The 25,355-nt window shown below is 39.9% G+C and overlaps 1 protein-coding gene across 1 annotated transcript; it reads left to right on the top strand.

The window, feature by feature from the left end:
* Positions 1-2,652: 2,652 nt before the first annotated feature.
* Positions 2,653-24,767, top strand: LOC308074839 (calpain-1 catalytic subunit-like; the record flags this gene model as incomplete). The annotated part of the gene is made up of 22 exons (XM_080414338.1): positions 2,653-2,865; positions 3,769-3,838; positions 4,765-4,883; positions 5,447-5,580; positions 6,292-6,466; positions 8,032-8,106; positions 9,761-9,846; positions 9,935-10,009; positions 10,896-11,050; positions 12,182-12,348; positions 13,229-13,404; positions 13,543-13,765; positions 14,951-14,962; positions 15,055-15,263; positions 17,022-17,064; positions 17,803-17,860; positions 18,702-18,763; positions 20,358-20,426; positions 20,646-20,724; positions 21,189-21,305; positions 22,262-22,314; positions 24,710-24,767. The coding sequence occupies 22 exons, from the start codon at positions 2,653-2,655 to the stop codon at positions 24,734-24,736; spliced, it is 2,397 nt and encodes a 798-aa protein (XP_080270464.1). The 3' UTR covers positions 24,737-24,767.
* Positions 24,768-25,355: the final 588 nt, after the last annotated feature.

Here is a 25,355-nt window from a genome sequence, read left to right as displayed (position 1 = left end):
CCTACAGATTTTATCCAAACGTCATACACAGTATCTCTATAGTCATGTGATCAACACGGATTTGTCCGATTTCCCATATTCCATCCTCATTGGCTAAGGTTGGCTTCCAAAATGTGCAGGATTTTTTCGTTTTGAACAAAATGCCTCAAATCATGAACGCAGCTTGCGATTTCCGTGAAATTTCACAAATACATTCCCACTAGGCCAAGGAAGAAATGCCACCCTTTTTCACATTAGCCTGTTATAGCGCCACCAGCAGGTCTAATTTAGCAAAACACATTTTTGGAACAAAATGCCTCAAATCATGAATGCAGTGTCCGATTGCCGTGAACGACCTAAGAATAAATGGCACCCTTTTCACATTGGCCTATTATAGCGCCACCAGGAGGCCACAATAACGTACCTGATCTGGCGGAGACCTGTGCTCCGAGGAGCACTTTTTCTAGTTTTGATTGATTTAATTTCTTGCAACCAACAAACAAATAAGGTGAAAAAGACAATCAAGGATTTTTAAAAAAATGCAGTATTTTCATAGACTTAGCATCACTGGTAGAACATGATCGCATATATAAATATAAAAGTACATCATTAGATAGTAAACCCAACCTCCTGGCACTGCCGCTGGCCCAAGATCCATTCATAGACCCCTTTAGGTCAGATGAACGTCAAGTTCTTGACGTAGTGAGACCAAGTGAGATTAAATTTAGTTAATATCTAATCTTCTCCAACGGTAATAATTTCATCATCTCCTCAATCCACTGGAGGAAGGAAAAAAAGGAGCAGGGGGGGGGGGGGGCGGTAGCACAAGTAATATGTATAATACTCTTGATTCCAAGTGTTTTATGGTGTAATAAGAAATACGTGTGTGTGTGTGTGTGTGTGTGTGTGTGTGTGTGTGTGTGTGTGTGTGTGTGTGTGTGTGTGTGTGTGTGTGTGTGTGTGTGTGTGCGCGCATGTGCGCTTGTTTATCCTGTTTGTCTGCAGTATGGCAAACCCACTTTGGCACATTGCACAAACAATAAAATACACATACATGTAAGGAGAGAAGATAAGCCTCTATCAGTGTGACTTCAGCTGGCAGAGCAGTGACAGCACAGGACAGGCACAGGTAAGACTAAACATGTTTTCACATTAGTGCTGTTAAATCAAGCTAAATGTGATAGATTTTGCAGACTAAATATTTGCAATGTGCGTCTAGATGAATATATGCTTACAGTCAGTGAACAGTGTTGGATTTAACTATACCTTTCTCTCAAATACTGTACTGTAATTTTTCACTTTCACTCATCACACCTGCGCTCGTCAATGAGTGAGATGCGTCTCTCAAATCTTAATAAGTAAAGATAACATTCTCATTTCTCAAATAATGATACAGTAAAGGCACAATGAAGAATACTATTTTTTAATTAGTAGGCAAAGTATATCGAGGAAGGGAGAGAGCGAGCTGTGTGTGTGGGTGTGTGTGTGTGTGTGTGTGTGTGTGTGTGTGTGTGTGTGTGTGTGTGTGTGTGTGTGTGTGTGTGTGTGTGTGTGTGTGTGTGTGTGTGTGTGTGTGTGTGTGTGTGTGTGTGTGTGTGTGTGTGTGTGTGTGTGTGTGTGTTTCAAAACAAAACAAAATAACAGTTTCAATATCTGCTATTTTTGATTAGCCATAGAAATCTAAAAATGACATACGTGCTACAACAACAGCTCTAAGGTGTATTAAAGACATAGTTCAATGTTGAAAATGAGTGGTATTCCCCTTTAACCTATTAAAACTGGGAAACATCTGTGTCATTTTAGATTTATTTGCGTTGGCTATTCAAAAATACCAGATATAGCGCCACTTCGAGCCGAGCTGCAAACTTTTACATCTGCTATTTTTGAACATTTTTGAAACATCTTGAATGTGTGCAAACTACTGATCTACAGTAGAAGGTATTTTGTAGAATTGGCCTCAGGTCAGTATAGTAAATGTATTTAGTCACTACTGTTGGATTATCCTTTGTACCATTGGACACAACCTTTAACTGCAGTGGTGGAAAGTAATAAGTAAAATTTTGAGCACTTTTACTTCTACTCCACTACATCTCAGAAGCAAATATTGTACTTTTACTCCACTACAATTATTTGAAAACTGTAGTTACTAGTTACTTTGTAGATTCTGATTATTTATTACTAAACATAAATTAACCACTTAAGCTCAGTGTTAATTTTGTCGACTAAGACTAAGACTAAAAGACTAAAAGACTAAGGTTTTTGATATTTAGTCGACTACTAAGACTAAACAATTTTCAGAAGACTAAAATAGGACTAAAACTAAATGGTGTGTTATTCAAAAGACTAAGACTAAGATTAAATCAAAATGTATCGCTCTCTATATATTTAGCTATTTATTTCCTATTTTCAAAAGATTTTTATACATTTTGAAATGGAACAGTCTGCATAATGAGTACTTTTACTTTTGGTATTTTAAATATAATTTGATGTCAATACTTTTGTACTTTTACTTAAGTAAATTCTGAATACCAGACTTTTACTTGTAACGGTATTTCTACATTGCAGTATTGATACTTTTACTTATGTAAAAACGTTTAGTACTTTTCCCACCACTGTTCTGTCCAGCAACAGATCTGATCCCCAGCAGCAGCAGCAGCAGCAGCAGCAGCAGAGATGCCTCCTCCAGGCGTGTGGAAAGACGGCCGTGGCAGCCTGACCAACCCTCAGATGTTCCTGCAGCAGGACTACCAGCAGCTGAAGCAGTACTTTCTGTTCCGCAGAAACTCAGAACTCATCGATGAAATGTTCCCCCCTGATAACTACTCTATTGGCCAGGGCCTCCTCCACCCGAATGACCTGGCCAGGGTGGTCTGGATGAGACCAAGGGTAAGAGTAATGGAATGCTACTGATCGGAGATGTACCGATACCAGTTTGTCCTTCCGATACCCATAAACGTGCTTATTGGTCGATACCGAGTACCGATTTACAAGCTACCGATCTACAAGCTCACAATTCGTCACGATGCGACACATTGTGAGCTTGTAGATCTGCTATTTTCAAAATATTTGTATACATTTGAAAACTTGAAATGGGACATTCTGCATAATGAGTACTCTTAGCTTGTAGATCTGCTATTTTTTGGAAAATTCGTGAAAGATTTGTGCAAAGTGAACATTTGTAACTCTAATCTTTGCTTCTGTGGATTCTACAAATGTATTCTAAATCTTTTATTTTTTTTAAACATATGTTGCTATAATATCAGTGGTTCTCAAAAATGGACTTGAGTAAAAGTACAGAAGTATCGGTATCAATTTCAAATGTATAAAGTTTTCAAATGTATAAAAATGTTTTGAAAATAGCAGATCTACAAGCTCACAACGCGTCGCATCGCAACACATTGTGAGCTTGAAGATCAGCTATTTTCAAATGGAAATTGATACAGTATATGGCTGAAGTGGTTAATGTATGTTTTGTAATAATAATCAAAAGTAACTAGTAATTAACACACACACACACACACACACACACACACACACACACACACACACACACACACACACACACACACACACACACACACACACACACACACACACACACACACACACACACAATAATGTTGTTGAGCTCTACTAACCTTTAAAACAGTTAATAAGATGAACAGCAGTAAGCATTGAATCAGCCTTGCAGTTATTCTATTGCATATTTATTGTAAACACATGAAAGCCGGACTTTTCTTAGAAACGTATCAAAACACACATTTTACATCATACCTTGTTCTGTTTCAGAAACTTGATCCAAACCCAGAGTTCATTGTTGATGGAGTCTCAAGGTTTGACTTCGACCAAGGAGCAATTGGTAAGTGCACGCAATGAGTTTATTTATGAGTTTATTAGGATCCCCATTAGCTGGTGCATAACAACAGCTAATCTTCCTGGGGTCCACAAATAACATAAAACATTTGACAGTACATTACAGGACAATGATACAAATAGTGTACAGCGTCAACTTTCCTTCAAACAGTGACTTTCATATCAACCATCACATACAGCTTATTTTCTGATTCCCCATTTCCTTGGAAAGAAAAATTAAAAAATAATAATAATAATAATTTTACAAATGTCTCCCTTCGCTTCTTTTAAAGTAAAAACAAACTAAACAAATACAATCCTAATCATATATTTTTTTAAACCTTGTAAAAAGTCCCTAAAGGTCCAATCTTCATTAGTTCCTGTCAAACAAAAATGTAATATGCGATTAAATCAGCAATTCCTCATGAATAATCACAAATCATACAGCTGATTCTCATTATGGAGACATTGTTGGGCTGCTACACTGTTGCTGCTACATGATGGCCGGACAGAGCCTTATAAACCTTCCTGTTTTAAACTCAAACAGTACACATACACAATGTGTATCTGAAAACATTTGAGGTGGGAAATAGGCAATGCTTTGGCAATCGGCACTCTCTCTCTCTCTCTCTCTCTCTCTCTCTCTCTCTCTCTCTCTCTCTCTTTGGCTCAGTGCCTTGCAGTGTGAGTGAGTGAGGACACAAGGCAGTGTCGTTTTACTTTCCATAGCCCAAGAGGACATTAGACTGTGATTGGCGGAGACACAACCAGCCCCTGTTTGACTTGGATTTTCACAATAAAGAAGAAAAAATAAAAATAAAATAAAAAAGCATTTCATGAGGTATTTGAGTGGTTAGTGAGACAACCTCTAGGCTCTACCGTCACTGCACATGTGTTGTAAACTTTACAAACACTGTGATCTTTTCCATTCAGGAAACTGCTGGTTCATCGCATCTATTGGAACGCTAACATTCCAGAACAAACTCTTTCAGCAAGTTGTGCCACAGGAGCAGTCGTTTGACGAGGAATACTGCGGATTGTTCCACTTCAGGGTAAAGAGAAATTGCACTAGCATATGAAGGCCTGGACCCAGTTGCACCACCTCACACTAAGTTCAAACTTAGCCTAGTTATAGCTTAAATGGCTTTAAAAAAACATTTAGACCAGGAAAGTATCTGTGTCATTTATTTGGCTATTAAAAAATAGCAGATCTACAAGCTCATAGTGCGGTACCGAGTGCCACACTATGAGCTTGTAGATCTGCTATTTTTAGAAAAAACGTGAAAATTTGTGCAAATCTTTAAATATATATTTATACATTTTTAACATATTTTTGTTCCAGGGACTCCCAGAGGCAAATATTTCAGTTATATATATATTCAAAGATTTGCACACATTTTCACGATTTTTCAAAAATAGCAGATCTACAAGCTCATGAGCTTGTTTTGAATAGCCAAATGAATCTAAAATGACAGAGATGCGTCCCCGTATTGAATGGGTTAAGTTATAACTAGGTTTGAACTTAGTGTGAGGTGGTGCAACTGACTCCTGGAGCGTTTATTTATTGTAATTTGAACAAACATTTTGCGTATAAAACATATCTTCCATGTTTCAGTTCTGGAGGTTTGGAGAGTGGGTGGATGTTATCATTGATGACAAACTACCAACGCTCGATGGCCGACTGATCTTCGTCCATTCCAAAACCCCAAATGAGTTCTGGCCTGCCTTGCTGGAGAAAGCCTATGCCAAGTATGGGATTCAAACTTTACATGATAATACCAAACATTAAGGGGGCACGGTGGCGCAGTCGGTAGCGCTGTCGCCCCACAGCTAGAAGGTCCTGGGTTCGATTCTCGCAGGGGACGCTGTGGGCGCTGGGGGCGTGTTCTCTCCTCCGCGTCATCAGTGCCCATACCCTAGGTGGGGTTGACATAAGGGCCTTTCTGTGTGGAGTTTGCATGTTCTCCCCGTGTCCCCTAGGGTAGGTATCCTCACAAAAACATGCAGTAATCCTGGTCACTATACTGCCTCTCCCTGGCCAGCCGGGGTGCCTGATGGAGGGGAAAGGAACTGGTTGGAATAACGTGTTCCTTCCATGCGCTACGTCCAACCAGGGAAACTCTCCCCTGTCAGGTGATAAGGTCACTTGGCTCTCATGCATTGAAGGAGGCATGAGCTCGGCCCTGACCTCCCTAGGTTGGCAGAGGGAAGGTAGTGCCCAGGATTACATAGACAATTGGCACTGGGTGTAAAACATGGGGTTACAAAATCGTGGGATAAAAAAAAAAAATATATATATATATAATAGGCCTACCAAACATTGTTGCAGTTAAAAGTATACCAGCTCTCAATTCTCTGCATTTTATATCTTTCTTTTCTCCTGTATAGAATGCCAGCGAAATAAATGTTTTCCTTTTGACTCGGATGCATGCTAATAGCTATTCTATGTGCTTGTGCCAGGGTGTGTGGCTCCTATGCAGACATGGTTTCAGGAACGCCTGCAGAGGCATTGGTAGACTTCACTGGAGGCATCCACATACGTTTAGAGCTGGCAGACGCACCTCCGGACCTCTTCACACTAATACAAAGAGCTGCCGGCTACAGGTCCCTGATGGGCTGCGGAACACCACAGGGGGTAAGACACGTCTTGAACACATCTTCTCCCTGCTCATTTTACCAGTCTCAGGTGGCTCAGAGTGGAGGAGAGAGTATCACAGTGGTTCACAGGATTGTAAACATTGGGGTACCCAAATATAAATGTTCTAAGGTTAATGATGTACATAGTTATTCCACCAGAGGAAGCTCCAGACTTGTTACCTTGCAGGTTCAACAATAAAAATGACCCACACACTGTCAACTTGCACGGTACAAGAGAAAAGGTTTATTGAAGCAACATTTGTGGTGGACCTTCCTCACCACAGATATGTAGCAACATTAGTAAAAAAGAAAAAAGTTAGGATTTAGAAGACATTTGTAGAATCCCCAGAAGCAAAGATTTGAGTTAAAAATGTTCGCTTTGAAAAATATATATATATTCAAAGATTTGTCACCGACACCGAGAATTCCCAGTCAAAAAGCTCGTACTGTGGGAACCAACACACGCACAAAGGAGCTGGCCAGATGCATGGAGAACCGAGATGACTGGAGACTCCGATGGAGGGCTCGTCTGAGGACGACATAGAGAGAGAAAGATTTGCACACATTTTCACGATTAAAAACGAAAAATTGAATACTAGGCCCAGAATATTCAAATACACACTTGAAGGGTTAAGAAAAACCAGGTGGCGAAGAAAACGAAAATCCACCCTATGCGAGTATAACCCACTTTCCATCTAGACTACTTGACAGCAGGTGAACTGGCAGAGACTAATTCAATTCCACCAACAATGAAACATTCAAAAAAAAAACTAACTATCCTAATAAACTAACTATCCTAATAATGTGTCAGACACATTATTAGGATCGTTAGTTTAGTTATGAGTTAATAGTTATGTTTCATTTAATTTCAAACAAAAGTAATAGTTGAATGTTGGTATTGATATTGAAGTTTTGCGTTAACCCATTTAGGAACCTGGAACCACAATATGTTATTATACCTTTCAATCCGGGAACCCCCTTTGGTGTAGTTGTTGCTGTATACAGTAGCAACATTATTTTTATTTATTTATTTGAACAAAAAGTTTTTCAGACAACTTAGGTCAGGATAAATGGGTTAATATATTTGGTACTTACACATTTGATTTAATTTTGATATACATAATATAAAGTGCTATGTGGGTTTTAGGGCATTATTTCCCAAACAATGGGTTGAGACCCATTTCTGGGACACAGGACCCTTTTTGTTTGGGGTCACAAATACATATGCTCTTATTTTCTTTTCTTTTTTCCCCCTACAATTATTATAATATTAATATTTTCTATTTCAAAAATGTAAAAAAGAAATTAAAAAAAATGAGAAGAAATAGTGAAAATAGCAGATTTATCAGCTTCAGAGCTTTTAGATGTGTTTTCTCGCCCACTATTTTTTAAACAGGGCTTAAGTGGTAATGATGATGTATATTTGTACGTTTCGGTACGTTTTTATATTTTGGGTCTCAATGAAAAAGGTTGGGACGCCCTGTGTTTCATCTATATGTTAATGATATACAGTATGTCTTAAAAATGATACATAATCTATGTCTTTATGATACATGTCTTTAGGAGTCATCTGCCAACACGGTGTCATCCAATGGTTTGGTGGACGGCCACGCCTACGCCGTCACCGGTATCAAACAGGTAATATGGATCTAATATATAACACAATGAAACTCCCTAGAGATGGGCATTGTTGTTCTTTTCACTGCTATTTTCAAACATTTTTGTACTTTTACTTTTGATACTTTAAGAATATTTTGATGCCAATACTTTTGTACTTTTACTCAAGTAACATTTTGAACACAGGCCTTTTACTTGTAAAAGAGTATTTATATTGTGGTATTGCTACTTTTACTTAAGTCAAATATGTGAGTACTTCTTCCACCACTGAAAGTGGCAGAGGAGAAAACTTTGAAATGCTGTGGCAGTGTGGGTGGGGCATAAGTCTTTTTTTTTATGGAAAAAAGGCCACTATTGCCCTCATGAAATCCCGGCCCTACTTACAACACTGTAAGTGTATTGTTATAAGAACTCTATACCCATAATGCTTTATAACAATAATCGTAACATTATAGAGCATTTTGTAATTTTCATTTAATTGATGAACAGTAGTCTACTTTAAGGATTTGATCGGTTCGTAGCCTGTGGTGTAAAGTAACTAAGTACATGTACTCAAGTACTGTACTTAAGCACAATTTTGAGGTATTTTTACTTTACTGGAGTATTTCCAATTTTCAGTACTTTTACTTCTACTCCACTACACCTCAGAGGCAAATATTATACTTTTACTCCACTACAATTATTTGAAAACTTTAGTTACTAGTTACTTTGCAATTATCAATTATTATATTATAAAACATACATTAACCACTTTTGCCCTATTTTTTACCTCGGTTATTTGAAAATAGCCGATCTACAACCTCACAACGCGTCGTATTGCAACGCGTTGTGAGCTTGTAGATCTGCTATTTTCACTTGTAATGGATTATTTCTATATTGCAGTATTGATACTTTGGTAACTTAAGTAAAATATCCGAGTACTTTTTCCAACGCTGTTCGTAGTCGAGTGTGAAGCGGCCAGGATGAGGGTCAGCGTCTCCAAATCTGAGGCCATGCTTCTCAGCTGGTACCCCTGTCACGTCAAACGTCTGTTCGTGTCAATCCATCCGGTCCCATGGCGCAGTGTTGACTTTGACAGCAAATTTTTATTTAGTTTTAGTCATAGTCTTTTGAATCAAATTCCATTTAGTTTTAGTCATCTGAAATGTTTTAGTTTTAGTCTAGTTTTAGTTGACTAAATCTACAGTTGATTTGGTCGACTGATATGTATTTCGGCGGTGCCTTGATGGCGTCGTAATGGCTGATTTTACACTTGGTTGCATGCTGAAAATAGCCGATTCACAAGCCCACAACGCGTCGCAGAGCTTGTAGATCAGCTATTTTCAGAGCGCAACACCCGAGCACAACCAAACATAAAATGACTTTTAGTTCCACTCGATCTTTTCTCCACTAGTCCGGTCCCTCCCTAACATTTTAGTCTAGTTTTTATCTGTTGACGAAATTGACAATATATTAGTCTTAGTTTTAGTCATCATAGCTTAGTTTTAATTTAGTTGTTATTTACTTTTCGTCAGTGAAAAAAGGTAGTCGACAAAGATTTTTTTGTCATAGTTTTAGTCGACGAAATCAACACTGCCATGGCGTCACTATTGGACGGGGCTTGAGAGTGAGAACATAAAATATTGTCCAATGTCACCAATCAATCACTGGTTCATTTTTCCAATGTGACGTTCAGATGATGAGCCGAAGGAACTTGGTGGACCTTGTGCGTTTGTGGAACCCCTGGGGTGAGGGAGAATGGAAAGGCGACTGGAATGACTTGTAAGAATGTCTTTGCATTGTTAACTGCATATCATTATAGTATAATAGTAATAAGAGTATTAATTAAGTTATACATTAATCTTCCTAGGTCTCCGTTGTGGCAGACTGTCAGCCCTCAGGATCGGGAGATGTGCCTCTCTAGGCGCGATGATGGAGAGTTTTGGTAAACCACTGAAGTTAACCACTTTGGACCGATTGGTCTGTCTGTCTGTCTGTCTGTCTGTCTGTCTGTCTGTCTGTCTGTCTGTCTGTCTGTCTGTCTGTCTGTCAATGCCAACAGTCTAATGCTGTATACATGTTTAATATTGTAACCGATACTTTATTCATGCGCCTGGAATTGCAAAGCATGCTGTATAGAGACATTCAAACTATTATACTGTAGTATTATTATTATCCCCGCCAGGCCGGAACAGCCAAAGGCGAGGGATTATGTTTTCGCTCCTGTGAGTCTATCTGTCTGTCTGTCCGTCTGTGAACAGATAAGCTTGGCCACCGCTGGACCGATTGGCGTAAAACTGTGCTCACATACTCCCAGTAGGCCAAGGGATAATCACCCTGAATTTTTCACATCAGCCTGTTATAGCGGTACCATGAGGCCGATGTTTGAGAAACAAATTAGTTTTGCTACAACTCGTACAGATTTAGTCCAAACAAATCGGTACACATTATCTCTGTAGTCATGTGATCAAGGCGAAACCGGCATATTTTTCATGTTCCATTCTGATTGGCTACGATTGGCTACGGGAGTGGCCCGTTTTGCACGAAATGCCACAAATCATGAACGCAGTGTCAGATTGGTGTGAAACTTTGCACGCACGCTGCTAGCCCATGAAAGATCTGGCACCCCAAATGTTTCAAATCGGCCTCATGGTGGCACTATAACAGGTCGCACCACAGCCCTGGGGAGGCAACCTGGCCTGGTAGGAATCTCCGCTCCGAAGAGTGCACTTTTCCCCCTTTTTTTTTACACTGAAAAACTAAAGAAGAGGGTTTTAAAAAGTTGTGTGTTTTATTATGTCACTTCCATCGATCTCACAATGTTCCCACAGGATGACCATGGAGGACTTTTGTAAGTACTTTGCACACTTGGACATCTGCTGTCTGTGTCCTGAAGTCATCGATGGATCCTGCCACTGGAAACCATCGTCGTACGATGGCAGATGGGTTGCAGGGCTCACCGCTGGAGGATGCATGAATCATCCAGGTAGAAGAAGTCAAACTTTGAATCCCTTTAAATATTGAGACATTTATCTCAATGATTCTCAACCCTTTAGATTACAAGGACCCCCAAATTATATATATTTTTTGGTGACCAACGCGAAGAGGCGGAGAAGGCAGAGTTCAAGCAATCAAGTCTTTTATTACGTTTTTTTTTTAACAGGCTGGGAGGGGGAATAAATGTGAACAACCTAAATCTTATTCCCAACCGGGGCTTTTCAATAACACAAGAAATTTCAGAGTAACGAATAGAAACGGTCCATTAAATAATGTTCAACATAATCCATAGCATGCATAATTAGTGGAGTGTGTACTGTGTAGACTATGCACACCTCGCTGAGGGAAGAGAGCCTCTGGCTGTGAGGAGTTGAGCCCCGGTTGATCACAACACAGGGGTCATCACTTGTTGGCTTTTTAAGCCTGTTTCTCGCCAATTTAATCGTTATGTCAATTGTTTCCTCCCCACACACATTGGAGTGTTGTCAGTCACTGCTGTTGTATCCTACTGGCTGACCTGCCAGTTAGGACCCCCCAACGAGAGCACGTAGAGCCTTCGTCCTACTCCTCCCGCCCAACCATGGAGTTAAAAAATAATAGAGAGGGCAACGGAAATCCCCGGGCATTCACTTGTTGCTCACCCAGCACGTACTCCCTTTTCACCATTTCTTCCGGGTTGGGAAATGTGACGGGCGGGGCGTATTTGGGGCCTATTTGACACGTTTTGCGTCCCTCTGTGCGTCGTCTCGCATGCACAGAATAGTGTCACCTCTGTGCGCAACCCCGTGCGCAAGCTCGTGAGCCGAGCCCATTGGTCGAAACCGTTTTCGCTCGTTCATGTGTCTGGCCCCAGCTGTAACAGGCTCCGCCCACCAGCCCGTAAGAATACGCGCAGTGACAAATATCACCCTCCCCGCCCCGCTGTCCTCCTCCGAACAGTTTAAAGGTGTGTTTACCTTGCCTATTGTAAGTCGTATATGAGCGTCTGCTAAAGGCCTAAATTGTAAATTGTACAGTAGTTAAGTAAATGTACAACAGAACAGATACCCATTTTTGTCCATGGGTGGAACGGAACACTCTTGAAACGTTGAACCATATGTCCCAATGCTTTTCCCTGTAGACAGTTTCTGGACCAATCCTCAGTTTCGGATCAAGATTGACAGTCCTCAAGGAGAGTGTGAGGAGAAGCAGGGAGACAACAACATGCTGGTGTCTCTCATGCAAAAACCTGACAAGAGACACAGACGCCTGGTCAAAAACCTTCACATTGGCTTCTGTCTATTTGAGGTGAGCGCACTACTTAGTTGACCGGGGTGCCACAGGGCTCTACTCAGTACGCTCGTATTTCTATCTACATGTATTTTTCTGAAAATAGCCTAGGTTATAGATCTGCAATCTTCAGGTACATTTTTTACTATTTCCGGCAGTTTTTGCCCCAAAATAGGGAATGTGTGTAAAGCTGATGTTTTTATTTATTTATTGTTTTCCCAAATACAATATCAATATTGTGATGATAACATCGTACTGTGACAATAATAGTCTTTTTCCCCAAACATTTTAGAAAATGTTGAAAATATCTGATGAGCAAGTTGACAATATGCAATGTGTGAGCATGTATACATTAGTATTAAATAAATATCATGAGATCAATTGGCCAAACCTTAGTGCAGTTGCACTATTTCCCAAACAGTGGGTCGGGACCCACTCGCGGGCCGATTTGTATGGGTTGCGGATATTATTATTATTATTATTATTATTATTATTATTATTATTATTATTATTATTATTATTATTATTAAGATGTCAAAAGATGTTCAACATTCTTAAAAAAAAAATGACACATATACACAAAATAAGAAATAGTGAGAATAGTCGCATCCTGATGTGTCTTAGCTGTCCTTGAGCAAGGCACTTGCTAACTGCTCCCACCCGGAGTGCTCATCATAACCATCTGAGCAGCCATCACCTGGGTGAAGTTGAAACTGGATTTCCCAAAGGTCTCCATCCCCCTTTCATATTCTGAATTGATATACTAATAATGGCCATACTGGATCTCAGTGGATATGTGAACGGTTTAATAACCAACGGTGATGAGAGGGCCTATAGGAGGGAGATAGAAGATCTAACTCTATGGTGCGATAACAACCTCTCACTTAACACCAATAAGACCAAAGAAATCATTGTAGACTTTAGGAAGTCCAAAGGTATCCACACCCCCATTTCCATCAAAGGGTCATCTGTCGACATAGTTGATAACTTTAAATTCCTGGGCATACACATCACAGACACATTCACATGGTCATTCAACACCGAGTACATCCTCAAGAAGGCGCAGCAGCGACTGTACTTTCTGAGGCGCCTTAAAAAATTTGGCTTAAGTACAAAAGGACTAGTGAACTTTTATCGTTGCATAATTGAAAGTGTCTTAACTGGCTGTATCAAAGTGTGGTACGGTAACACGACCGCTCAGGACTGCAACAGGTTGCAGAGGACCATTAAAACAGCAGCTAAAATCATCGGCAGCACAGAACTACCCAGTCTCCACAACATCTACACCACTCGCTGTATGAAAAAAGCCCACAACATCCTTAAAGACACCAGCCACCCCGCAAATACCCTGTTTAGACTACTTCCTTCCAAAAAACGCTACCAGAGCATCTATTCTCGCACCACCCGTCTCAGTAACAGTTTCTTCCCTCAGGCAGTCAGGCTGTTGAACAGCTGACCTTGTTTTGCACTGTATGGTCATTCACTTGCACTTTATTTTGTATTTTGTGTTTGTCTTTTCTTTGCACTATAGATGTTGTTTATGTGTATATAATGACTGAGAATGCTCTGAGCAAAACAAATTTCATTGTATTTATACTTGTATTTATACATATGACAAATAAACCTGAACTGAACTGAGGTTTCAAAGATCTGTATTTCAGTTTGTTTATCCAGTGTCCATCAAACTGATGTCTGGACAGTAAAAACCTCTTCCACACTCCTCCATATACCCTTAATATGAGACATATGCTGCTTTGTAGTGCGCCGCACAATCAAGACAACACACAAGACCAGTGGTGTAAAGTAACTAAGTACATTTACTCAAGTACTGTACTTAAGTACAATTTTGAGGTACTTTTACTTTACTGGAGTGTTTCCAATTGTCGATACTTTTACTTCTACTCTACAACATCTCAGAGGCAAATATTGTACTTTTACTCCACTGCAATTATTTGAAAACTTTAGTTACTTGTTACTTTGCAGATATAGATTATTTTATTATAAAACATACATAAAAAACTTATTTTACCTATTTCGTCTTAACGTATAAAACCTATTTTATACCTAGGCTATTTGAAAATAGCCGATCTACAAGTAGATCTGCCATTTTCAAACATTTTAGTACTTTTACTTTTGGTACTTTAAGGACATTTTGATACCAATACTTTTGTACTTTTACCCAAGTAAATTTTTAATTCCAGACTTTTACTTGTAACAGAGTACTTCTACATTGCAGTATTGATACTTTTACTTTTTTACCACCACTGCACAAGACACAACTCGTTTGAGAGTCCTAGAGTACAAAGTAACCTTGGTCATGGTCTGAGCTGGAGGTTCTTACCAGTTCAACAAGTAGTTTAGTTTTCATGCAAAAGCCTAATAGAAAACAAGGCATAATAATTTTCAGTACACTGAGAAGCTCAATAATCTAGCTTGTCCTTTGAGAGGATCTTTGCAAGTAGGCACAATATTACAAAGTGAAACTTGATAATACATGTTCTCTCTCTCTCTCTCTCTCTCTCTCTCTCTCTCTCTCTCTCTCTCTCTCTCTCTCTCTCTCTCTCTCTCTCTCTCTCTCTCTCTCTCCAACATATTTTCTTGTTCTCATTGCCCCCACCAGGTGACCAAAGAGGTAAGAAACTCTTTTATTCCAAACATTTTACACTTTAAACATCTCTCAATTGTGTTACTGTATGTTACTTATGCATGTATTCGTGATTCCAGTTCAAGGAAAAGAGAGGGAAGTTCCCTGCCTCTTTCTTCCGCACCCACATGCCCGTAGCTAAGAGCAAGAGCTACAAGAATGCACGAGAGGTGATGGAGTTCTTTCAGTTGAAGCCTGGAGAATACCTCATCGTGCCGTCCACGTACGAACCCAACAAGACAGCTTCTTTCATCCTGTCCATCATGTCCAAAGCAGAGACCCATGTCTTGTATGTACACACTCTAAACCTATACATACTATTTTAATTGATTGATTGATTGATTGATTGATTGATTGATTGATTGGTTGGTTGGTTGGTTGGTTGGTTGGTTGGTTGGTTGGTTGGTTGGTTGGTTGGTTGATTGCAGTGGTGGAAAACGTACTCACATTTTATACTTAAGTAAAAGTATCAATACTGCAGTGTAGAAATACTCTGTTACAAGTAAAGGTAAGGTATTAAAACTTGACTTGAGTAAAAGTACAAAAGTATTGGTATCAAAATGTACTTAAAGTACCAAAAGTAAAAGTACTCATGGTGCAGAATGTCCCATTTCACAAGTTTAAAATGTATATAAATCATTTGAAAATAGCAGATCTACAAGCTCACAATGCGTTGCATCGCGACGCATTGTGAGCTTGTAGATCGGAAATATATATAGGGCTGAAGTGGTTAATGTACACAGCAAGGCTGTAATTCTGCCATTTAAACGTTGAGAACAGGAGGCTGTCATCTGCTCTATCAGCATTCATTTCTACTAATTTTCAGTGCAGATGACCAGATGATCAGAGATCTCCCCCATACTGATACATCTGGGGAAATCTAAAATTCCATGTATTTATTAGAACATTGGCAAAAATGGCCACTAACAACAACCACCTATGCCTACTGGTTTGAAAACCAATCCTGATACCATATGAAGGACCACACTTAAAGGACGACTTCACCCATTTTCAACCTATCTTCATATAATAGGTCCTCACTAATGCTCATGATAAAACTGTACCATTTTCTTCTACTCAGTCTGTGTCTCAGAGGGCTGTGGACAGTTCAGAAACCCGTCTACCAGTGACATCATCGATGGGGAATCCAAGCTAATAGAAACGGCAGGCTTTGTATTCCTGGAAAGTTGCAATGCAATAATAGAAGCCATTGTTCTCTCGTTAATAAAAATCTTGTTGGAAAAAAAAATCCTGCCTAACGATGATGTCACTGGTAGATGGGTTTCTGGACTGTCCACAGCCCTCCTATGAGACACAAACCGAGTAGAAAAAAAAACCGAGTAGAATTTTTTTTTATCATGACCATTAGTGAGGACCTATTATATGAAGGTTGATAGGACGTAGGGCCTTCGTCCTACTCCTCCCGCCCAACACTCCCTGCTGACAGGTGCCGCCCCAGCCCGTAGGAATACATGCAATAACCGGTATCACCCTCTCACCCTCCCCGCCCGGCTCCCCTCCCCCGAACGTGGTTCAATTGTGTTCGCAAAGACGCCCGGCAAAGCCTGATGGTGGATTCGAACTCACGGTTTCCACACAGATTTAGCCAGTGGTGTAAAGTAACTAAGTGCATTTAAACTCAAGTACTGTACTTAAGTAGAATTTTGAGGTATTTTTACTTTACTGGAGTATTTCCAATTTTCTGTACTTTTACTCCACTACAATAATTTGAATACTTTTACTTTTGGTACTTTAAGTATATTTTGATGCCAATACTTGTACTTTTACTCAAGTAACATTTAAGTAACAGTAATCAAGTAACAACACAGGCCTTTTACTTAAGTAACAGAGTATTTGGATATTGTGGTATTGCTACTTTTACTTAAGTAAAAGTACTTTTCCCACCACTGGATTTAGCCCATTCATTGACTTTAGATGTCACCAAACATATCAGTATAGTCTGACATCTCTGATCCCTCGACTACGTGAGACCATACAGACTTTTTTACACTAAAACCTAAAGTAAAGTGTGTCATCTGTTTCTCAGTGAGAACTCCGATGAATATGACGGCATCCAAGTTGAAAAGGTGGTGAGTAATATTCTCTCTGAATAATGCAATGTCAGTATTGTCTGGGAAATGAGTGCTTCATAATTACATTAAGTACCTGGGATTGAAAGTTACATCATTTAATTGCTGTTCTACTTACTTTTCAGCCAAGAGAAAATTATGATGTTGTTGATGGCTTTGGTGAGCCAAGAGAAAATGATGATGTTGTTGATGGATTTGGTGGTGAAAACAAGCAAGTCTTGTTCCGAGAATACTCTGACCAGGTGATTTAAGTCTCTGTTATTTAATACCAAACACATGAACAGTCTAAATGTCTACAGTATGAGCTTAAACACCATGTTACCGCTATTATAAAACTCACATAAACAGTCTAAAAATATGAGCTTAAGTATACAGTACAATACTTAAATGAGATTTAAAATTCAAACAATAGACAATTAGACTGTCAGGCTATTGGCAAAATATAACCATAATTATAAAAGTATAACAAACTCACACCTAATCACCATATAGAAATATAAGTTAGTGTAAATAAACTGCATGTAGCCAGCCAACACAGCAAGACATAGCTAGCGTGGATGTAGACTAATACCAAAAAGCATGGTTCACATTTCTTTTTTTAGACTTTGTCGTTTGATGGAAATACTTGTGTCCGTTATTTTCATGGAATGACAGGGTGTTGTGACAAAGCATTGTTGAACACTGTGGCTGACAGTAAGTTAACCAAAGCCATGTTGTCTTGTTGTCTTTATATCAAAGCATGAAGAGGTGGATGCAGAGAAACTCCAGCAAGTTCTAAACAGCGAAATCCTCCAAGGTGTGTGGAACTTTACAGCGTCAGGACATGAATGGACTTGGTGTAACACACACACACACACACACACACACACGCACACGCACACGCACACGCACACGCACACGCACACTGCACACAAAGAGCTTTGCTTTGGATGACTTGGTCATCTTTAGTCCTTATAGTGCTGGTGAGATTACTTATTTGGGACATATTATCTCCAATGACATTGACGTGACAAGGACATCTATAGACAGCGGCGGAAGCTGTATGCCCAAGCGAACATGCCGTGTCGCAAATTTAGCATGTGCTTAATACCTGTGATCAGACGACTCACAGTGGCTTATAATGTCTGCGTGAGGCTGCTGCTGACAGCTCCAAGAAGCTCCAGTGCAAGCCAGATGTTTGTTAGTGTTGGGGTATCCACCTGCTCTGCTGTGCTATACGTAACCTTATGTACAGGTTTATGTGTAGGGCATCTGAGTCAGTAAATTACATCATCGCTGTACGGACCGTACACGCAGTTCCAGGTTCTCCTCTAGACGCAACTAGACTGGCGCACATGTTTGTATGTCAGAAACTGAACAATGTTGGCTATTTGCATTTCAGTTTCCTTTCTGTTATTTTATTGAGTTGTGTTTTTAATTTGTGTTATGGATCTCCCTGGGTCTGAAATTGAATTGAATTGAATTGAATTGAATTGAATTGAATTGAATTGAATTGAATTGAATTGAATTGAATTGAATTGAATTGAATGGAATGGAATGGAATTTAATTTAATTTGAGCCAGTCACATGGAGGGGACAAAAGGGTTTGAAAATGACTGAAAGCATCATTGTGATTGGCTGTGTTCCATCTCATTCAGGGGATCTGGAAGGTGATGGCTTCAGCCTGGACGCCTGTCGCAGCATGGTGGCTTTGATGGATGTATCCTTCTGTACAGTACATTAACACATTACATTGCATTACACACAGTAGAAATACACTCACCGGCCACTTTATCAGGTACTCTTATCAGGTACACAACTGCTCCTTAAAGGGCAAGACCACTTTGGTAGAGGTTTGTGTTGCGTAGTTACCTTGCCATGATGTAACAACAAAGGTTGTCAAGAAATTAAAATTAATTCCTCCATTGACTAGAATAATATATAATTTGAATGCTCCTTTATGCTCCTCATTGACTTACATCGTACGGTAAAGGAGCTCTCTTAGCCTGTAAACAAACTCAAACGACGCTGATTCTGACAGTATAGACGTCACCAAACCCAGTTCTGCTTTATTTAATTTTAATACAAAAGGTCGACTTCCTATTGATTTTGCTATTTTTATTAGGAAGAGAACCCGGACTGGATCCGCGGATCCGGATCTACAAATAGTAAAATCAATAGGAAGTTGACATTTGTATAAATAAAAAAAAACAGTACTGGGTTTTGTGATGTTCAATGCTGTCAGAATCAACTGTCCGCGTTCGTTTACGGGTATAAAAGAGCATCCAGAGTGGTTTCACCGTACAATGTAAGTCAATGAGGAGCATATTTTGAATGATCAATTTCTAGTCCATGGAGAAATTATTTTTAATTTCTTGCCCACCTTTGTTGTTACATCATGACAAGGTAACTACACAAACCAAACCTCTACCAAAGTGGTCTTGCCCGTTAACTCATTAAAACCAGGACAGCATCTGTGTCATTTTAGATTTGAGCTATATATAGCAACATTGGTATTTCAGAAAACTGTGTCACTTCGTAAGTTTTTGAAAGAATTTTATCATTTAGCATTTTTTAACACAAATCTTCTCTTCCGGAGGTTCCTGGCACAAAGAAAAATTCAGATGGCCAAATACATATCATCTTGGGGGTCCTTGGCACGAAAAGGTTTGAGAACTACTGATTTAGAAGGTCTTAATGGGTTCTAATCATCCAATTTCAGAAACGGCTGATAAATTGGTATTTTCACGCGCAACCCTCTCTGGGGTTTACAGAGGATGGTCCGAAGAAGAGAAAACATCCAGTGATCAGCATGTTCTGTGGGCGAAAATGCCTTATTTATGCCTATAGTTAAATGGCTCAAATAACCACTCGTTACAACCGAGGTATGCAGAAGAGCATCTCTGGAAGCACAATACGTCAAACCTAGAGGCAAATGACCACGGGCAGTGATTGGAAAAGCATTGCCTAATCTGATGCATTGTCTGTAAACCCTAAGATGGTTGTGTGTGGAAAATCCCAGTATATCAGCAGTTTCCGAAATACTCGGACCAGCCTGTTTGACATCGATTCGCCAGCTATGCCACGTTCAAAGTCAGTTAAAGCAATTGCAGCAGATCGTCTTGACCATGTGTACATGCCTAAGTGCATTGAGTTGCTACCATGGTATATGTTATAGTGTGTGTGTGTGTGTGTGTGTGTGTGTGTGTGTGTGTGTGTGTGTGTGTGTGTGTGTGTGTGTGTGTGTGTGTGTGTGTGTGTGTCACTCTGTTGACACAATACACCTTCATGAACCTTAACTTCATGCTTCAAAGACATCCAGCACCGGCAAGCTGGATAGTGAAGGGTTTGTTCGTCTGTGGAGGAAAGTGACAACGTACAAGGTACGCACATGACTCCAACTTTTAACACATGAGTCCTATTCACATCTAAAGCATGGTGGAATGATTGGATGAAGTAAATATAAATGTCAGCACTTGCACAGAAGATGACGTTACATAGTGCAGCTTTAACATTCCTTTTCCCCTCCTAGTTTTTGCTATTTTGTTAGTTAACCCTGCTTTGGACAAAACATACTGACAAAAACTCTGTCTCTTCACCAGGCTATCTTCATCAAGACAGATGTCTCTCACACAGGAACACTGATACTGAGTGAGCTGAAAAACGCAATCATGGCTGCAGGTAATCTGTCAAGCATTGTATTCCTAGTTACTTTGTAGATGTTGATTATTATTACAAAACATACATTAACCACTTCAGCCCTATATACATTTCGGCCATTTGAAAAAAATCTACAAGCTCTACAAAAAAAACATTTTTTCAAAGAAAGCTTGTAGATCTGCTATTTTCAAATGATTTTTATTTGAAAACTTGTGAAATGGGTCTTTCTGCAGAATGAGTACTTTCTACTTTTGATACTGTACATACGGGACCCAAACTAGTCAAAAATTGCAGATCTGGGAAACAGCGCAATAGATGATCTACAAGTTTCCACCTATAACAATACAGGCATACTAGAAACATTTATAAAATAAAATAAAAATAGTTAATAATAGTTGTATGTGTTGTTCAGGGATGAGGGTGATTGATGACATGCTCAACTTGATGGTTCTCTCTCTGTGTGTGCGTGTGCGTGTGTTGTCCAGGGGTGAGTGTGACTGACGACCTGCTCGACCTGATGGCTCTGCGCTACGGCGCCCCCTCTGGTCACATGACCCTGGACCGTTTCATCAGCCTCACCCTACGTCTGGACTGCATGAGCAGTAAGTCACGCTCACTTATGTTTATTCATATTCATGTATGCATAGTGCGTAGACCTCCTGACTCAATAGACATACATATGCATCATGGGTTATGATGATGTTAATCGTGGAGAGACCATCTCCAGACCATCAGTGGTGTAAAGTAACTAAGTACATGTACTCAAGTACTGCACTTAAGTACATTTGTTTTTACTTTACTATGAGTATTTCCAATTGTCTATACTTATACTTATACTCCACTACAGCACATCTCAAAGAAAAATATTGTACCTTTACTCCACTACAATTATTTTTAAACTTTAGTTACTAGTTACTTTGCAGATATAAATGATTACATTATAAAACAGACATTAACCACTTTAGCCCTATTTTATACCTAGGATATTTGAAAATAGCCGATCTACACTCAAATGTTTTACTTAGGTAAAAGTATCAATACTGCAATGTAGAAGTACTCTGTTACAAGTAAAAGTCAGGAATTAAAAATGTACTTGAGTAAAAGTACAAAAGTATTGGTATCAAAATGTACTTAAAGTACCAAAAGTAAAAGTACTAAAATGTTTGAAAATAGCAGATCTTCAAGCTCACAACGCGTCGCGATGCGACGCGTTGTGAGCTTGTAGATCTACTACAGTATTTTCAAATAGCCTAGGTATGAAATAGGGCTAAAGTGGTTAATGTATGTTTTTTAATGTAATATATTTATATCTGCAAAGTAACTACTAACTAAAGTTTTCAAATAATTGTAGTAGAGTAAAAGTACACTATTTGCCTCTGAGATGTAGTGGAGTAGAAATAAAAGTATAGACAATTGGAAACACTCCGGTAAAATAAAAGTACCTCAAAATTGTACTTGAGTAAATGTACTTAGTTACTTTACACCACTGCTTCAGGCAAAGGCTCAGAGCCACTCTGCTACACAAACAAACAATAGAGTTTCTATTTTTCCTCAACAGAAATCTTCAGTCAGTTCTCTGATGGAACAAACATGGCCCTGAGAGAGTCAGAGGTAAGAGAAACAGACATAGATTTTTTACAGCGGTCTTAAAGGTGTTTATTGTCAAATACAATACAGTTGGTATATCTGGGTTATTATAGTTAACTAAAACTAAAATGAAATAACAAAAATTTGATTTGACGGGAGGCACGGTGGCGCAGTCGGTAGCGCTGTCGCCTCACAGCTAGAAGGTCCTGGGTTCGATTCCCGCCGGGGACGCTGTGGGCGCTGGGGGCGTGTCTTCTCCTCCACGTCATCAGCGCCCATACCCTAGGTGGGGTTGGCGAAAGGGCCTACTCTGTGTGGAGTTTGCATGTTCTCCCCGTGTCTCCAAGGGTAGTTAATACCCTCACAAAAACATGTAGTAATCCTGGTCACTATACCGCCTCCCCCATGACAGCCGGGGCGCCTGATGGAGGGGAAGGGAACTGGTTGGAATCATAGATATTAGAAACCTAGATACCTCATTGGCCTCTGCAGTTCATTGGGGCGACCTGTATCGCAATACACGGCGGCTCTTCCGTCTTCCGCAGGGAACCTGTCACTCAAAGTGACTACTGGCCAATCACAGCGCTCACAGTGCGTTGACTACTGGCCAATCACAGTGCGTCTTTTCCGGGACTTGTCAGTGCAATGGTTCTCAACCAGTGGTCCTTGAGGGGGTTCCAGGTGGTACCCAGCTAAATGATGGAGAGTTGATAACCAAATGGACCCTTATAGATCTTTAAATCTTGAGTATAACATTTCACACTGTCAAGAGTCAAATTGTTAAACATCTGAATTACTTACTAAACAAGTACACAATTAGAGAACGTAAACAATTGTTAACATCTTATCGAACGATAACATATTCTACGTTTTGGGTGTGAGAGGCTAAAGCTTATCAAACGGTGTTCCGTGACTCAAATGCTGAATAAATAATGGACCTTGATATGAAAAAGGACCATGTCTCTTATTTGAATTTCACAAATAGAGTGTGGAGTTTGCCACGTTCCAACTAACTAGATGCTGCGCACAGCTGCTGCCTCTCAAAGGGTTAAGAGCTGGGTTACAAAAAGACCCGCCCCCACCTGCCTCTGATTGGCCTACCGAACTTCCGCTTCTGTGACGCACACGACAGCCCTGCGGAAGCAGGAAGCGTGCCCGAGATACAGACGCTTCAGAGCCGAATGAGGCGTCTACCTTTATATGTCTATGGTTGGAATAACGTGTTCCTTCCACGCGCTACGTCCAACAAGGGAAACTCCCCCCTGTCAGGTGACAAGAAGGTCAGTTGGCTCTCATGCCTGAAGGAAGCATGAGCTCGGCCCTGGCCTCCCTACTGTGGGGGACTGGTGTAATGCTGGTGTAGGGCTGGTGTAGCGCCCAGGATCACTTAGGAAATTGGCACCGGGTGAAAAAAATGGGTTACAAAAATCGCGGGATAAAAATTTAGAAAAAAAAAGAAAAGTAGAATTGATAAAACATTTTAGTAACAATTAGGCTTACAAAAGGGCTATAACTAACATCAAACTAAAACATTAAACTAATTACATGTCCTTAGTTTTAAGGCTTAGCCAACATTATTATTATTTTTTTTTAAACAGCCGATCTACAAGCTCACAGCACACATTGTGAGCTTGTAGATTGGCTATTTTCATAATGTTTTGGAGCTTTTTGAATCTTGCCCCTGACCACCCCATATTACAACTAGAAAAGTGTGCTCCTCGGGGCACAGGTCTCTGCCTATAGCCAGGGCCTATGGCAGAAAATCGAATCTGGCACAAACAGAGGCTATAAGTTGGCGTTGTGATCCAAGGAATCCATGAGGAGATTTGAAAAACATTGGGATAGCTTAGTGGGAATGTGCGTGCAAAGTTTCCCAGCAATCGGGCACTGCATTCATGATGTGCGGCGTTCTGTGCAAAACGGCCCCCCCCCCACAAACTTTGGAAGCCAATCATAGCCAATCAGAATGGAATATGAGAAATGTGACAGATATGTCTATAGAGATAATGTGTACCGGCGTCACTGTCAGCCACGCCTTTGGCATGGCGGAGACAATAATGAACAAAAACACACTGAAACAAAAAACAACAACTAATAAACCTACATTAAAAACTTACTTACTGAACTGAACAAAAAGTCCAAATGAAAAATTATATTAATAATAATAAAGTAATCCATACTCGGGGATGTGCACACTCAAAGTATGTTCAGACTGAGTTTTGTGCTGTGTAGTCGTTATATAATACTTAGTTCAATTTTGGGAGGAGGGTGGCACTGTATATTTCTATTGTGATCAGCTGTAACAAGGCAGTACGGTACAAGGAGATCTGGAAATTGGTATAATTTCTAAATTGTGAGATATTTTTTTTAATGTCTTGCATTAATCAACCATGCTTTTCTTTTCTCTCCCCCCCCCCAGTGGATGTACATCTCCATGTACACATAAACTGATGAGGAGCAAACAACACTGACACAAGAGACATACAGTAGGATGAAGATGGGGAAAGGGGGGGGGGGGTAATGTTTTCTAAAGGCATATTGTGTGTGTGCTCTAAAGCAGGGTCTCTTAAACCTTTCAACGTCAAGGACCCCCAAATTAATATGTATTTGGCCATGGACCCCCATCTGAAAAGATTGTGTGCCAGGTATCCACATAAAAGATTTGTGTTGTTAAAATGTTTCAAAATTATTCACATGTTTTTCAATTCTTTTCAAGATGTATCTTCTTTTCTTTTTTTGTTATAGTAGATCTAACAGATCACAACATGTTGCATATTGAGCTTGTAAGCCAAGTAATTGGACTGATTTTGATGCTGTATTAGCTCATTTAGCGGAGGACCTCCTGGAAACGGGTGCAGACAAGTGCAGTGTGTGGTTTGTCTTGGCTGGGCCTACAGTTATGCACAGAGCCTGTTCAATGTTGAACTTCAGGCAGTACCTCTTATCTACCAGTAGGTGTCCTACCAGACCACAGAAGGGAGACCACCTCCAACCACACATGTATTACATTGTATTAGCATAAATATTGGTTAAAATAACATCTTATTCAAGCAATGGTTGCGGCT

Source organism: Gymnoscopelus braueri, assembly GCF_963280865.1.
Source record: "Gymnoscopelus braueri genome assembly, chromosome: 19".
Lineage (NCBI taxonomy): Eukaryota > Metazoa > Chordata > Actinopteri > Myctophiformes > Myctophidae > Gymnoscopelus > Gymnoscopelus braueri.
Note: the sequence above shows the minus strand (reverse complement) of the source record. Positions and strands in the feature narration are given on the sequence as shown.